This window comes from Musa acuminata, chromosome BXJ1-10, assembly GCF_036884655.1.
Source record: "Musa acuminata AAA Group cultivar baxijiao chromosome BXJ1-10, Cavendish_Baxijiao_AAA, whole genome shotgun sequence".
Lineage (NCBI taxonomy): Eukaryota > Viridiplantae > Streptophyta > Magnoliopsida > Zingiberales > Musaceae > Musa > Musa acuminata.
In genome coordinates, this window is record NC_088336.1 from 22,775,103 (window position 1) to 22,788,918 (window position 13,816).

The window sequence follows — 13,816 nt, forward strand, 5'->3', positions numbered from 1 at the left end:
TCAGTCTCTCTCAATGGTTAAATCTACCTGTAAACTCTGTGATTCTATCTATACGTAGTCAAAGGCCTAAGAGATGTTAGTATAATATATAACAAGCCGAAATAGGACAACAGCTATAAAGCCCTTACCCAATAGCAGAGGAACCTTACAAAGTAGGCTGTTCTTATCGCAATCTCCACCCATCCTTTCTTTGCTTCTCCTGCTTCTTCCTACTTCTTGTTATCGTCACCAGCATCACCACAACATATATCGTGAGATCTTTTGTTGTCCACTGGAATTTGTATGCGAGAGAGCGAAGGAAGAGAAAAGGAGGGTTAAGGGACCTTTAAGGTGGATCGACGGCATGGGAAAAGGCCCCTTCCTCCTGATGAGCCGGAGGAGAAGGAAGGAGATCAGCACGTGTGGTCGCAGTACACCTCAGTGCGCGCCGACCAGGATGCGTCGGCCATGGTCTCTGCTCTCTCTTGCGTGATCAGCTCGAGCTCGTCGGTCATCGACGCCTCAGCCGGGGAGCCGACGGTGAACCAACAAGGGATTAAACTGGAGGGCGCTGATCCTGGGGAGAAACAAGCCATCCAGATCTCAGAAGAGCAAGGTATGAGCTTAGCATCCTGCACCAATTCCTCTCTATATTTATAGCCTTTCTAGGAGACTTTTGGTAATCAAAATTTAGGCGACTATCAAGATTCTTGGTTGTATCACGAGATCTCTCACAAATAGATTGATCGGAACACAAGATTTTAGTTGCAACACTTGTAATATCTAGAACAGAATAGAGTCATGTCTGTATATATGATGGATAGATATATCATGTAGGTTTTAATTACTAAAATAACTGGTAATTTTTTGTCACTTCTTGAGAATTCCGTGGCATCCTCCATGGAGTCATTGTGATCTATGTTGGGCACTTACGCAGCTTTGGGTATATATAAGAATCTTCATCTTATATCTTTTTATTTTGCATGGGGATTGATGATTCTGATGCTCCATATTGACCTCCATACTTCCTTCTCTTTCATACGCGGTATAATGAAGGGAATGTGAGAAGACACTACAGGGGGGTGAGGCAAAGGCCATGGGGCAAATGGGCAGCAGAAATAAGGGATCCCAAGAAGGCTGCACGTGTGTGGCTGGGGACCTTCGACACCGCCGAGGACGCGGCCGTCGCTTACGATGAGGCAGCATTGAGGTTCAAAGGCAGCAAGGCCAAGCTCAACTTCCCCCAGCGAGTCCAAGGCCGGGCGGAGCTCAGCTTCCTCGCCAGCCCGGGGATCCCCAGAAGGCAACCACAGCCACCGACGCGGCCGCCGGCGTCTTCATATCCAGACTTGTTTCGATACGCTCAGCTCCTCCAGAGTGGAGACGACAACCTGCAGAGCGTAGCCTCGGGCCTCTACGTCGGAAGCGCCTTCACGTCGGCGCCCTCTCAGGCCCCGCCATCTTCTACGTCGGGATCTCTACCGCAGTTCTTGGGCTTCTCGTCTCACTCGCCGTACAGTTCTTCTTCTTCTTCTTCTGGTTCATGGGTTTATGGAGATCACAAGGATAAAGACAGCAGTCGACCTCCCTGACAATGACCAATCTTGTGTTTGAGGGATGGGACTTACTTGGAAATGCTGGTCTGTTTCATAGAAAGATAATACCTGTATTCATTGCTGATCCTTCTCTGATAACATATGGTGTGATACAAGTGGGAATGAAAAGGGAGTTCGACCACAGTGTTTATGTTGGTTCGATTGGATCCTCTCACCATTTCTTTGATATGCATAATACAGTGGATTATATCTGTTCAGAAATCAAAATGTTCATCACGTCATCCAACTTGTGGAGGACCAAAAAAGACTTCGGTAAAATTATCACATAAAGCTAAAGCTAGATTTAATTTATCTTAATTATAAAAAAATCAATATAAAATAAAAGAAACGCCGTCTGTGGGAATCGAACCCACGACCACATGGTTAAAAGCCATGCGCTCTACCGGCTGAGCTAAGACGGCTTCATTAATAACTTGTGGCAATTAATAATTATTATGATATAATTTATTGGCGGATAATTGGGGCCATACATCACCGGAAGAAACGTCTCTCTCCTCTGTCAATGCTCGGTCTCTCAGCCGTCGACTCCTAGAGCATATTTCTGGAGCAAAAGCCCACACTCTGGTAGGGGCGCCGCGTTGAGGAAGCCAAGGGAGTTGGCGTAGCGGACGCTGGTAGTCAGGCCGCTCTCGGCGCTGATGAGGACGCGAGCGCGGTCCCTGCCGGTCATGATCTCGGAGCAGCCTGGGCGTGGGCTCTCCACCAGCACCACCTCGCAGATCTCCTCCTCGTGGTTGTCCTCCACCTCGAGTGTGTAGGTGCCGCTGGCGTCCGTCACGGCCGTGGCGGTCTGCTCCACAACACCAGTGTCGTATTGCCTGCACTCCAGTTTTACCTTGGCACCTGCACGTCAAAGCCATCATCTAATTACTACTCCCTTCAAATCCTTGGCGTCAGGAGGCGAACATAACAATAACAGTAGCCCAGGCATGTATAGTTTCATAGCATTCTCGTTGTATATGGGAGGAGGCTACCTTCAATGTAGTCGGTGGCGCTGGTTTCGAAGCCGGCACGGCATTTGTCGCAGTAAACACGGCCTTGAATTCTGAAGTTTGGAGTAGCAAGGGCGACGCCGGCGAGGGTGAAGCAGAGAGCGGCAACGACAGGTAGAAGCTGGAGCTTGGCCATTGGTCTTTCCCCTCGCTCTCAACCAATGCGTGTAGAAACTTTACAGAGCCAGAAAGCAACGAGGAGAAAGAGCAAGGCAATGGATGCAGGAGAGTGGCCTGGCCTTTGATGGTGCATCCTGCGACCTATTTAAGGAGTAAGCTAGGCGTGATGGAGATTAGGAATGAAGAGGTTTAGTTGACCAAGTTTCGTGGTGTGCAACTGTTTCCTTGTTTCTCGTCCTGCCTCTGAAATATTAAGAAGACCGAGTCCTGAGGACAAGTGATGGATGAGTCGAGTCTTTGACCTTTCTTGGAGATTTCTGAGGAATCGGATCTTATTAGAAGCCGTCTGTTGCTCGATGGAGAGCTATGGAATTCAAATCCACGTCCCATATAATGGGATTAAAAGCAGTCTCATCTCAATCTTGAATGGGTGTCTCAATCCAACAATAACTCGCTGCTAAATCTAAGAACCAGTTGCTGCTATGAATGAAAGTGATAGTATATGTGGAGATCAAATACTTCGGAGATGAACAGAACAACAATGTCGTAACTGCTGACACTGATGCAAGATCTTCAGATTTCATTGAGCTCATATTCACATCTCAAGAATAACTTCTCATTCTTATGCAGATAATTATGCTACAAAATTGATATTGGAAACAAAGGAACATCTCTTTCTTCCTCGGTTTTGTGATTTTTACATATTGAAGAACAGTTCCGATCTCTATCTCTCAAAGATGCCTTTGACATAAACCATTCCTTTCTCGCTTAGACGGAGATCTTTCCTCATCTGCTCCACTTGCTGGTCATCTCCACGAACAACGATCTCCGAAATGCTTCCGTTATCACCAACTATCATCTTCACCTGGATCTCTTCCTTACGTGATGCCCGTTTCCAGTAATACAATCCCCTAAAACATCATTGCAACAGATTGTATCATTTTACATGTATTGCCCGCAAATACTATGGAACATTTGTTCACAAACTTACGCCAGTGGGCTTAGAATTGTTAGCCAAAACCAGTTATTGCCTCCTTCTGGAACTGCAATCGACAGGACAAGGCCAACGCTTGCTAGACTAATGCAGGTGCAGAAGGTCAGTAGTGCTGCTTGCCCTCTGCTTGGAACCATCATGCCTTCAAATCTTTTGAACAGTGCACTCGTTAGTTTTATAGATCAGCATCGCTCTATGGTATCAAAAGAACATAAATGCCACAAAACATCAGACAAAGAAAAGGAATTTACGATAGTTGGATTCCAAGCAAGACATAATGTGGGTGATTCGACACCATCTTGATGGCTCTATGCCTAATTATCAACTAAATCTCTAATGTGCAAAGTTGAGAGAACATCAAAAAGCCTCTTGTCATACGAAAATTTGCAGAAAATCCAAAGAAATCCAAGGAAGAAAAAAAAACTTAATTGTGCCATGTCACAGTTTCACCTTCTCTTTCTTTTCATTTATAAAAAGAGAAAAAAAAAAAGGTTTTGGTCATTAAAGCTCTTAATTAAGGCCCAAATTATCTACAAATTGCAGAGAGAATTGAACCTAACCAAAAGTTTATGGTTGCAGACAACAGAAACATGGAACAACCGATTTAAGCCGTATAATTTGTAGCCTCCCAAGATTGTCATCATCGAATCCTTTTCATTTCAAAAAGAAGAACAAAGATCTAAAAAAAGAGTCTAGGTCGCCACATAATAATAATGCTCTGCAATGTATAAAAATTGCACACACCAACCCAAGTCACTCTAAAAGGTCACATAATTGCAAACCAACATAAAAATATCTGCAGTCCACATTGTTGTATCCGAAAACTATGGTTCCAAATTTCCAATCACTAACTACAAATTTGACATTGATCCGACGTAGCATCTTCATTAAGCATTTGAAGTACTTTGTTAGCTTCGACATCATTGTCAACAACAAGATGAATATCCAAAAAACTAACTGAACTTCACAGAGTATATAGCTTAAATAACCTGTCTGAATAATAGCTTACCAATTGACATCAAATCTTGAAACTGTTTTCCCTAACCAATTCGATTTTTTATATTAGTTTCATCATTTCTCACAATGACAAGATGAACATATGCTGTGGAGAATGTAATTGAGCTTCCGAGAGTAAATAGCTCGAATTTGTTTATCCTGACTACTAATCACCAATTTGATAGCAGCCTTTATAGTCACAGCCTGACTGTGTTGGATTCTGTGCTAGCTTGCTGATTTCTCACAATAGATGAATGTTCAATGTTCAAGACATAATCAAGCTTCAAAGGTACAAAATTTCCCAAAACAAAGAAGCGAGGTGGATTTACGTGATGGTTTCGCCGCGGTCGGAGACGGCGAAGTTGTTGCGAGTGAAGAAGGATAAGATCTCTCCAGCCACCTGGTTCGGGGTCACCGCCGCTCCCTCTTCCCTTACAAACGTCTTCTGCACTATCTGTTCTTGCAAATTCCCAAAAGCACCTTTAGGCCAAAATTTCCTAGAATTATGAAACTAATTCCAACATCTACCATGGAAAAAATCCAGACTTTGAGTCAAAAGTTCAAGGATGATCGACGAAAATCCAAGAATGAGGCGTTAGTCGAGGAAGAAGGGACCTTGGACTTGACGGAGCGTTTGATGAGGGACCAGAGACCAGGAACCGAGATCACGAACAGCCCCAGCGACGTGTAGTAGCTCGCCTGGGAGTACCCCACGTCGCCCGCCGCCGCCGAGACGTCGAGGAGGAACAGCGGGTCAGGGAAGAGCGACAGGCGAGCCACCGCCGCCAAGGCCCCCCGCCCCTGCCGCCGCGGCCGGCGGGGTCCCACCGGAACGCCCAGACATCTACATCGGCGCGGCTCGGTCCGGCGAGGAGGGGCCGGGAGAAGAGACGAAGGGAGGAAAGGCTTGGCTGCTGCCATTGCCACCGCTACCGGTACTGCCAATGGATAGAGAAATCGATAGCGGTAAAATAGAGGAATAATCGAGGTTCTTTCAATTAAGCCCCTCGTTCGGAATTCTTATTTCATAAGCGTCCTTCACGGACGAGCATATGAACGGGAGAAGGGCACGTCGCAGAGGACTTCTCCTGTAGAAATATTTTGCGTATTACACCTTAATATGTCGAGAAATTAATAAGCCTTTTTAGACCTATGTGCGGGTGAAGTCTGGCTCGGACTAAATCGAGTTCGGGTCGAGTCAAAGGCTGAAAACCGAGCATGTAATAGAGACTAACATGGCAGCCAAGCTTCCACGTTTCCTTATTGCTGGACGCAGGTCGTCCTCGAAAAGAGAGAGACGCCAATGGCAAGTTGACAACGATGCCAATGACCCACACCAACCTTTTCGCTCCTCTCTTATCCCTTCGCCTCTTCTAACGAGAGACCGAGAACGGAAGCGGAGCAGATAGCGAAGAGGGAAAGAGAGAAGGATATGGCGCTTCAAGCACCGGCGGGACTGAGATCCACCGTCGCGCTCTCTCGGACGAGCATTCCACCGCCACTGTTGTCGGCACCTCCCAGCCACGCAGGCCTGCGCGGCCCTTCAGACCGCTACGCCCTCCGCTCCGCATTCTTCTCTCCCTCCTTACAACTCCTGCTGTCGGCGCCGAGCCGAGGCCCCGCCGCGGCGCCGCGGTTCTCCATGCGCGTGGTGTCCAAGCAGGCCTACATCTGCCGCGACTGCGGGTTTCTCTTCCTTCTCCATGATTCCCTGCTGTGACTCGACCCTCATCGACCTCGCTCACTGTGTTTTCCTTGATACTGTACTTGCAGCTATATCTACAACGATAGGACTCCATTTGAGAAGCTGGCTGACAAGTATTTCTGCCCCGGTGCGGTCAATCTCCTTGAGTTCGAATCTAATAACAACTCTCTGTTCCTTCCAAGTTTATTTGGACATGAAAAAGCTGATTCAAGGATATTTCTATTCCTTGCAGTTTGTGGTGCTCCTAAAAGGAGATTCAGGGCTTACGAACCGGCAGTAGCCAAGAACGCTAATGACACCGACGTCCGTAAGGCAAGGAAGGCACAGATCAAAAAAGATGAAGCCATCGGGTAACTCCTACGATCGTAAACTGATCCCACTGAACATAATTAGATGGGTGAGATTGGTTGCTCAGATGCATTCATGTGTTCTGCAGGCGAGCATTACCTGTCGCTATAGCGCTCGGAGTTGCAGGGTTGGCTGGCCTTTATTTCTACCTCAACAATGTCTACTAGTCTGTTCAAACACAAGCATGGCTTGGGCAAGAAGCAATACACTGCATAACTTTCAAAGCTCTTTTTCTTGGTTCAATCGAAGGTTCCTATGTTTCTGTAACTATAAGAATTCTGCTTCCAGTGTCAGATTTTGTTTGTCAAACAGTGAGATAAGTAAACGCCAGTTCTCAAAACCATTCAGATACAACCATAAACGAGTACATTATCGCATCAAATTAGAAGGTAGCCACAACTTTATTTCGACAATTTTCAGACTACTTGCAGCATTCTGGAAACAATGATATGAAGCCACATTATTTGATGATGTGGTAAGGAGCTCTCCAACTTTTTGGTTCCATCCAGTGATATAGCAAAAAAGATGCCTTCCCCTGGAATTATAGATGGGCATCATACTTCATCCTTTTGAACATGAAATGGTAGATACATGTAGCGGTCACTGTAGTTAAAAAGAAGCTCGATATTAGATGTAACATCAAGATTCAACAGCAACATGCTGTAAAAAGACAGAAGCTCTGAGATAAACAGACATAACTTGTTTTAACCTGAAAAAGAGCCACTTAAAACTTGCTTAGGAGCATAAAAATTGTGGAAATGAGCTGAATCAAACAGATGGTAACAAGGATCAAAAGAACTTTTGTTCCACTCCTTACTAGTTCAGTAGCATAAATGTACAATGCACGAAGAAGCTACTTGAGTTCATGAGTTCAACTTCAACCAGTTTGGAATAAGGCAGATCCATCCCCATTTAGATTGGTACAAAAATAATGGAGATGCATGATTATATACATCCTTGCTTGTAGAAGAATAGTGACCACATAAGCTGGAGATGGATCAAAAATCAACAGCTGTAGCAACAGCATGATGAAGTATGATTGTGTATATGTATCTATGTATATGTCTAAGACAGATTAGAAATCAGTTTATGTCTGCAAAATTTGAGTTGCCATCTAATCCTTGCACAAAAATGTTGCAAGTGACAGAAAGATTTCCTAGCAGCTTTTTGGGTGTCTAAGGGAAGGAAATTGCAGAGAGAAATGCTCAAAGATCCTTATCCCTTCAGTTCACAGTCGATGAACATATCCTTGAACATTAGGAATATATAGTTGAAGAAAAATTCTCATTGCTTACATAATGCAAATAAATGATGTCATCTAATCAGCTGATCTATTTGTTTCAAGTTCATGGATCGCTCTTCATACTCTTCATGTGTAGTGACTTTTGATATGCAGAGGAATATCGAGTACAGATGCAAATACCACAATTGTATTCTAATACTTCTATATCATCACTGAGGAAAGACTTGTTTCCATAAACATTTTTCCAGTTGATGTTTCTTATCATTTCTATCCAAAAACTACAGAGTATGAATGTAATTATGTTTCTTAACATCTTCATTCAAATTTGCAGCATAAAATGGTTCAGGGAAACTAAAGAGGCAGCATTACGAGTCTGTCATGCATTGCATATATATCACAAACAATAGCAAGGCAAATGAGAAAGAGGCAGTCATCTTATTGAAATGGATCTTTCCTTGAGGTAGGACTAAAGTTACTGACTTACTAGCACATAGCATCGTTACATATCATACTGGGATAGTCCTTTCAGCGATCTTGCAAGCATTTGGCTCAGACCAGATTGGTACTCTAGGTCTTCTTCCTCGTCTTTGTCAAAGCAGTAAGCAGGGGCTTGCCATTTTGCATCCTCGAGTGCTGCTCCCACTTCAAATGTCATCACATGAGCAGATCTCCCTGCAGCTCATCACACAATAATATACATCAAAATACTTGTAATAAAACAGTATATTTACGCAGAGACTCAAAGACCATGACTCCAAAAGCAATTAAAAATTAGGAAATAGCAAAATCGTAAGTACTTAAACATACATCTAAGAATTCAGAAAAAAGAGACTCTTACACGAATACGAATTCCAAAGCATCCAATCAACTTCACAGAGGCATTCAAGGGGAAAGAAAAAGAAAGATTTTGTATGAAAAAAATTGTATCAGAGATCAGAAAAACCACGAAATCAAAATTTTCGGCGCCTCCAAAGATACGATTTTGGATATCGTGTGACAAAAGTATTGGATTTTTTCGGTTTCCGAAGCACGAATCCAGTGGTTGAGGATTTTCATCGAACAGGTAATGCACACTCATCGAACCGACCGGTGTAGAACAGCCAATGCACAGGCCGCCTGGTTTCGACGTCCTCATAATACCAAATGAACTGAGCCTTTTCCCACACATCACAGATAAAGCCGTCAACGGCCTCCCTGCCGAGGTAGGTAGCGCCGTCGAGCCAGTCCGGGCGGAGTATCCCGACGTCGAAGTGGACGGTGCGGCAGCGGCGATTGCCGTCGAGGGTGTAGTAGAAGGAGGTGCCATTTCCCCACTCGAGGTCGTACAGCAGCTCGCCCAGCTGGTGCTGGATGATGTTGAAGTTGCGGGAGTTGGGCCAGTCGTACCAGAGGTCGACGAACGAGAGGGCGCCGCTATAATTGGTGTAGAGGAGGGAGTGGAACAGCGGCGGCCATGGCGTCGGGGTAGGAGACGCGCCCTCTCCGCTCCTTCCTGCTGCTGGTATTGTCGTGGTCGGTGGCGAAGAACCAGTGGAGGAGATGGGAAATAACAGGATGAAGGAAGCAATGAGTAGCACGTGAGAGTCGGGAGGTGCCATCGAGCGCTGCTCCCAACAATTGCTGCCAACAAAACAACATATATTGATATCCGTCTCCCCGGACACGTGTCAATAGCAACAGCTTCTTGATATTCTATTATTTCAATATTAAATCTTTATATAGTGTATTATTTATGTTCAACAAATTGGATCGAATCGTACCCGAAGAAGCAATAATTAATGCGAGTATTAAGTTAGGCATAATTGTTATAGGTTAATCAAAACTAAACAGATAATTAATAATCATATAACACTATATATATTTCATAATTTCATAACTATTTTTATAATTGATTCCATATATATAATAAGTTGTCATACGCCTAACCAATCTTCACATACTAGTCATCATATTTGTTAATAAATTTTTACGTCATGACCGAGGTGTCGGTATGACTCAGTCCAATCCCGAATGCGCAAGATTGTTCACTCGAAAGTTTGGGTGGTCGAAGCGAGTGTTGAGTCGGGTTGAGTTTGAGACTCCTCTCTTGAATGTGATCTTTTTTCTTGACGAGTGGTCTGCTTCTTCGTCATTAGGCTTCTATACACAGGCCAAGGTCGGGAGAGAGATTTCTCGACTCAACCCCTCTGAATTTAAGTTAGTGTTATATGGAAAAAAGGAGTTAAATGTTCGAAGTGTCTCTCTTGATGCTGGTCAGGAGATAGGCTTTTATACTTGTGAACGAATATCAGTTGTGCGTGATCGGTTAATAGCGATCGATTTATCGGGTGGTCGACTTGTACCTCCCATGCAAGCGTTGTCCAACCTGCTCCATGTTATTCTGTCATTTCCTTGTGATCAGATAGAATTAATGCCTTGCAAAATCCTTGGTTGAGCCATTGCTGCTAATTAGCTAGTTGGCCGATGGTCCGGTGGTTTTCTCTCATATTAGGAAGTTAGGTGGCCACACATGCAACATTCAAGACGCCCAAATACTCTTTTCTCCTTCAGTTTATTTATTTTTTTCATATTAATTTTAGGATGATTTATCTGAAAATTTTATTTTTGAGCTTTTCTGGATAATATTTTTATTTTTTCTATTTGATGGATCTATTTTTATCTAATATCCTAAACGTTTATTGGCACCTCTCTTTCTCTTCTGATATGTTAGTGAGACGAAGATGGTCATGATGAGATGAAAACGATGAGATTTTATCGTGATTTATGATAATTCTTTTTTTCATATGAATTTTATTGATGAAGTCGATGCTTGTGATTAGTCTCATGTAACGAAGTCGTTGAAGAGTTGACTATATAGCGAAGAAGCATTTTTCCTCGTCCTATTAATGGGAGCACGTGCATGCTATCTCACCTTATCGTCCTCCGACTCGAGTCGTAGTGGTTGTAATGGGCGTGCATTAAATCTATTTTATTTCACGGCGCAATTTACTTGGCCAGAATACGACTTACGTAAACGTCTCTCCCACCGCCGTAACGGCGTCCACCGTTAATTTTGAGTGCAAACTTTACGTGAAAGTTATACGGAAAATATATATTTGGTTCAAATACACGTACCGAGGTTACGCCACCCAGAGACTTCCTCGTCCTTCGTGGGTCTCTTGTCGGCTTGAACTATGGGACCCACATAGAAATGTACACTGAGGAAGTAGGAGAACAACGTGTCTGAGGAAACGGAGTTTATTAAGCACCATAGAACATAACACTAGATAACGTTTTCTCCGACGCCTTCAGCACGATAAATACGAGGGTTTGATGGAGGAGTTACAGACAACTTCATAGCCAAATAAATCCACACCGACGGATATCAATAGCAGTAGCCACACAACCAGTTACAGGGAGATTCACGTGATGGAAGGAAAAGCTTGCGTCAGTGAGCAGCGATGGGGATGCTGTGCAAGACCACGGTCTCCACCGTGAGGCCGGGACCGAACCCGAAGAGGACGCCCCACTCAAGCCCCTCGCCGGTGGTCGCCTTCCCGTCCTCGGCCGACCGCTTCCTCATCTCGTCCAGGATGAACAGCACGCAGGCGCTCGACATGTTCCCGTACTCTTTCAGCACCTCCCGCGTTGCCTTCATCTTTTCCTTCTCCAAGCCGAGCTTGGCCTCCACCTGGTCGAGGATCGCCGGCCCGCCGGGGTGCGCGATCCAGAATATGGAGTTCCAGTCGCTGATCCCCAGCGGCTTGAACGCCTCCGCCAGGCTCCGCTCGATGTTCTTGGAGATGAGGCCCGGCACGTCCTTGAGCAGATGGAAGGTGAGGCCGACCTCCCGTAGGTGGCCGTCGATGGCGCCCTCGGAGTCGGGGAGGATGGTCTGGCTGGCGGAGACGAGCTGGAAAATCGGCTGCTCTGTGGCGGGGTCGGGGTCAGCGCCGACGATGATGGCCGCGGCGCCGTCGCCGAACAGGGCCTGCCCGACAAGGCTGTCGAGGTGGGACTCCGAGGGCCCGCGGAAGGTGACAGCGGTGATCTCGGAACAGACCACGAGCACCCGGGCGCCGCGGTTATTCTCGGCCAGGTCCTTGGCCATGCGGAGCACCGTGCCGCCCGCGAAGCAGCCCTGCTGGTACATCATGAACCGGTTGACGGAGGGTCGGAGGCCAAGCAGTTTGGTAAGCTGGTAGTCGGCGCCAGGCATGTCGACGCCGCTGGTGGTGCAGAAGACGAGATGGGTGATCTTGGACTTGGGCTGCCCCCATTCCTTGATGGCCTTGACAGCCGCCTCCTTGCCTAGCTTCGGCACCTCCACCACCACGATATCCTGCCGAGCGTCCAGCGACGGCGCCATGTACGCGCAGACGTTAGGGTTCTCCTTCAGGATCTCCTCGTTGATGTGCATGTAACGTTTGTGGATCATCGACTTGTCACCTGAACAAGCATGCAGTACAGGGATCACAACTGCACAACTAAGACTTCATCTTTGGATCACACACTTGTCCCTTGAACCAGCATGTAGTGCAAAGATCACGATTACACAACTACAACATCGTCTTTTTTATTAACTATGTCATGTGAATTCACGTATCATGTTCATGTTTTATACTTTTTATTTATTGAACAGTTGTGATCATCGCAGGTACAACTAAACCAGTCAGAGGAGACCTTTTCTTTTTCGTCTCTGTGCTAACATAGATAAAGGCGGAGGTCCCATTTATTTGTTAGAGAAGAAGGAACCTAAAGAAATGAATGACACTTTAGATTAAAGAAACGGCACGTACACATTCTCTTGAACTTTTCCTTGAGTTCAGTGAGGTGCTCGCTCTTGGTGATGCGGAAGTAGTAGTCTGGGTAGTCGGCCTGGTACAAGACGTTGACAGGGGTGGCGGTGCCGATGGCGAGCACCGTCGCCGAACCCTCTGCCCTCTGCGATTGCCTGATCTCCGCCAACTTGGCCATGAGCTAGAAGTGGGAGTAGGACCAAGTACTAGGTCGATCGAAGAGTTGGTGGTTCGGTCCGGAGATGAGGAGGCAGAGGGGGTGGAGGCGGGAGATATATAACGGTGGCTGGTTAGGTTGAACGGACGGACAGATGTGAAGCCACGAGGAGCAGAGAAGGTTTGGTGGGAGGCTAGGCACAGTGAACGCCACGCGGGTCACCAGCTTCCTCCTTCCGTAAGCTAAAAACTTAACCTGTAAACTCCGACTCCATGCATTTATTCATCTCTCATCTGCCGCGCGCACACCTCGTGGCCTTCTGGTTGTCGCAGACCAAAAGGCGATCGAGCGTCCCGTCAACGGGTAGAGGAAGAGCCCCGCTTTGTCTGATCTTGGAAGATGCACTTCGCCGTGAAGGGTCGGATCGAGACTCGAGAAGCAGTGACACCGCGCAAGGGGAAGGCACTTCGCCTCCCGTCCACCGGTGTGCGTCGCGTCCGTCGTTCGTACGTAAAATCGCTGCTTAAGTGGGCCCTGAAATAAATCCTCCTCATCTACTTTGTCAAATGACGTCGACAACGACTACTTGGTTCGTCCGCCATGGACACCAAAAGACCCATGAATGCCCAAGGCCGCAGAATCCATGACGTTGGACGTGTCAGGTGGTTGCCACGTGCTTCTGTTGATGTATACGGGAGACTCGACAGGGGCCACAACTTTAGCTACAACCAACGAGAAACGTGGGAAACTACCTAATTAACGATAACAACTGGTCCTCCGTAGCTAATTTTTTGCTACCTACCTTTTATTTCATCACAAATTGGTGTCGCATTCGTTCATAAATAATAATATAAATTGGATTACTGTTCAGCCACTGTTTGTGTACTG

General features: G+C 46.0%; 6 protein-coding genes and 1 non-coding gene across 7 annotated transcripts; 2 read left to right on the forward strand and 5 right to left on the reverse strand.

Moving 5' to 3' along the window:
- The first annotated feature begins 195 nt into the window (after positions 1-195).
- LOC135595549 (ethylene-responsive transcription factor ERF113-like) lies at positions 196-1,718 on the forward strand. The gene is made up of 2 exons (XM_065086621.1): positions 196-595; positions 1,036-1,718. The coding sequence occupies exons 1-2, from the start codon at positions 448-450 to the stop codon at positions 1,569-1,571; spliced, it is 684 nt and encodes a 227-aa protein (XP_064942693.1). The 5' UTR covers positions 196-447; the 3' UTR covers positions 1,572-1,718.
- Positions 1,719-1,923: 205 nt separating this feature from the next.
- Positions 1,924-1,996, reverse strand: TRNAK-UUU (transfer RNA lysine (anticodon UUU)). The gene has a single exon. It is a non-coding gene; the product is annotated as a tRNA-Lys (tRNA).
- A 54-nt stretch (positions 1,997-2,050) lies between these two features.
- Positions 2,051-2,838, reverse strand: LOC104000774 (pollen-specific protein C13-like). Its single transcript, XM_009422908.3, has 2 exons — positions 2,570-2,838; positions 2,051-2,438 (listed from the first exon to the last, which is right to left on the reverse strand). The coding sequence occupies exons 1-2, from the start codon at positions 2,721-2,723 to the stop codon at positions 2,110-2,112; spliced, it is 483 nt and encodes a 160-aa protein (XP_009421183.2). The 5' UTR covers positions 2,724-2,838; the 3' UTR covers positions 2,051-2,109.
- A 463-nt stretch (positions 2,839-3,301) lies between these two features.
- LOC104000652 (protein COFACTOR ASSEMBLY OF COMPLEX C SUBUNIT B CCB1, chloroplastic) lies at positions 3,302-5,644 on the reverse strand. Its single transcript, XM_009422746.3, has 4 exons — positions 5,313-5,644; positions 5,027-5,151; positions 3,699-3,851; positions 3,302-3,618 (listed from the first exon to the last, which is right to left on the reverse strand). The coding sequence occupies exons 1-4, from the start codon at positions 5,616-5,618 to the stop codon at positions 3,432-3,434; spliced, it is 771 nt and encodes a 256-aa protein (XP_009421021.2). The 5' UTR covers positions 5,619-5,644; the 3' UTR covers positions 3,302-3,431.
- Positions 5,645-6,050: 406 nt separating this feature from the next.
- LOC135595552 (uncharacterized) lies at positions 6,051-7,104 on the forward strand. Its single transcript, XM_065086623.1, has 4 exons — positions 6,051-6,383; positions 6,471-6,529; positions 6,635-6,752; positions 6,839-7,104. Exons 1-4 carry the CDS (start codon positions 6,130-6,132, stop codon positions 6,915-6,917), a joined length of 510 nt encoding a protein of 169 aa, XP_064942695.1. The 5' UTR covers positions 6,051-6,129; the 3' UTR covers positions 6,918-7,104.
- LOC135595550 (uncharacterized protein At4g14100-like) lies at positions 7,068-9,618 on the reverse strand. The gene is made up of 3 exons (XM_065086622.1): positions 9,081-9,618; positions 8,478-8,665; positions 7,068-7,353 (listed from the first exon to the last, which is right to left on the reverse strand). The coding sequence occupies exons 1-2, from the start codon at positions 9,589-9,591 to the stop codon at positions 8,493-8,495; spliced, it is 684 nt and encodes a 227-aa protein (XP_064942694.1). The 5' UTR covers positions 9,592-9,618; the 3' UTR covers positions 7,068-7,353; positions 8,478-8,492.
- Positions 9,619-11,216: 1,598 nt separating this feature from the next.
- LOC104000649 (chalcone synthase 2) lies at positions 11,217-13,024 on the reverse strand. The gene is made up of 2 exons (XM_009422743.3): positions 12,772-13,024; positions 11,217-12,421 (listed from the first exon to the last, which is right to left on the reverse strand). Exons 1-2 carry the CDS (start codon positions 12,947-12,949, stop codon positions 11,421-11,423), a joined length of 1,179 nt encoding a protein of 392 aa, XP_009421018.2. The 5' UTR covers positions 12,950-13,024; the 3' UTR covers positions 11,217-11,420.
- Between the last annotated feature and the right edge of the window lie 792 nt (positions 13,025-13,816).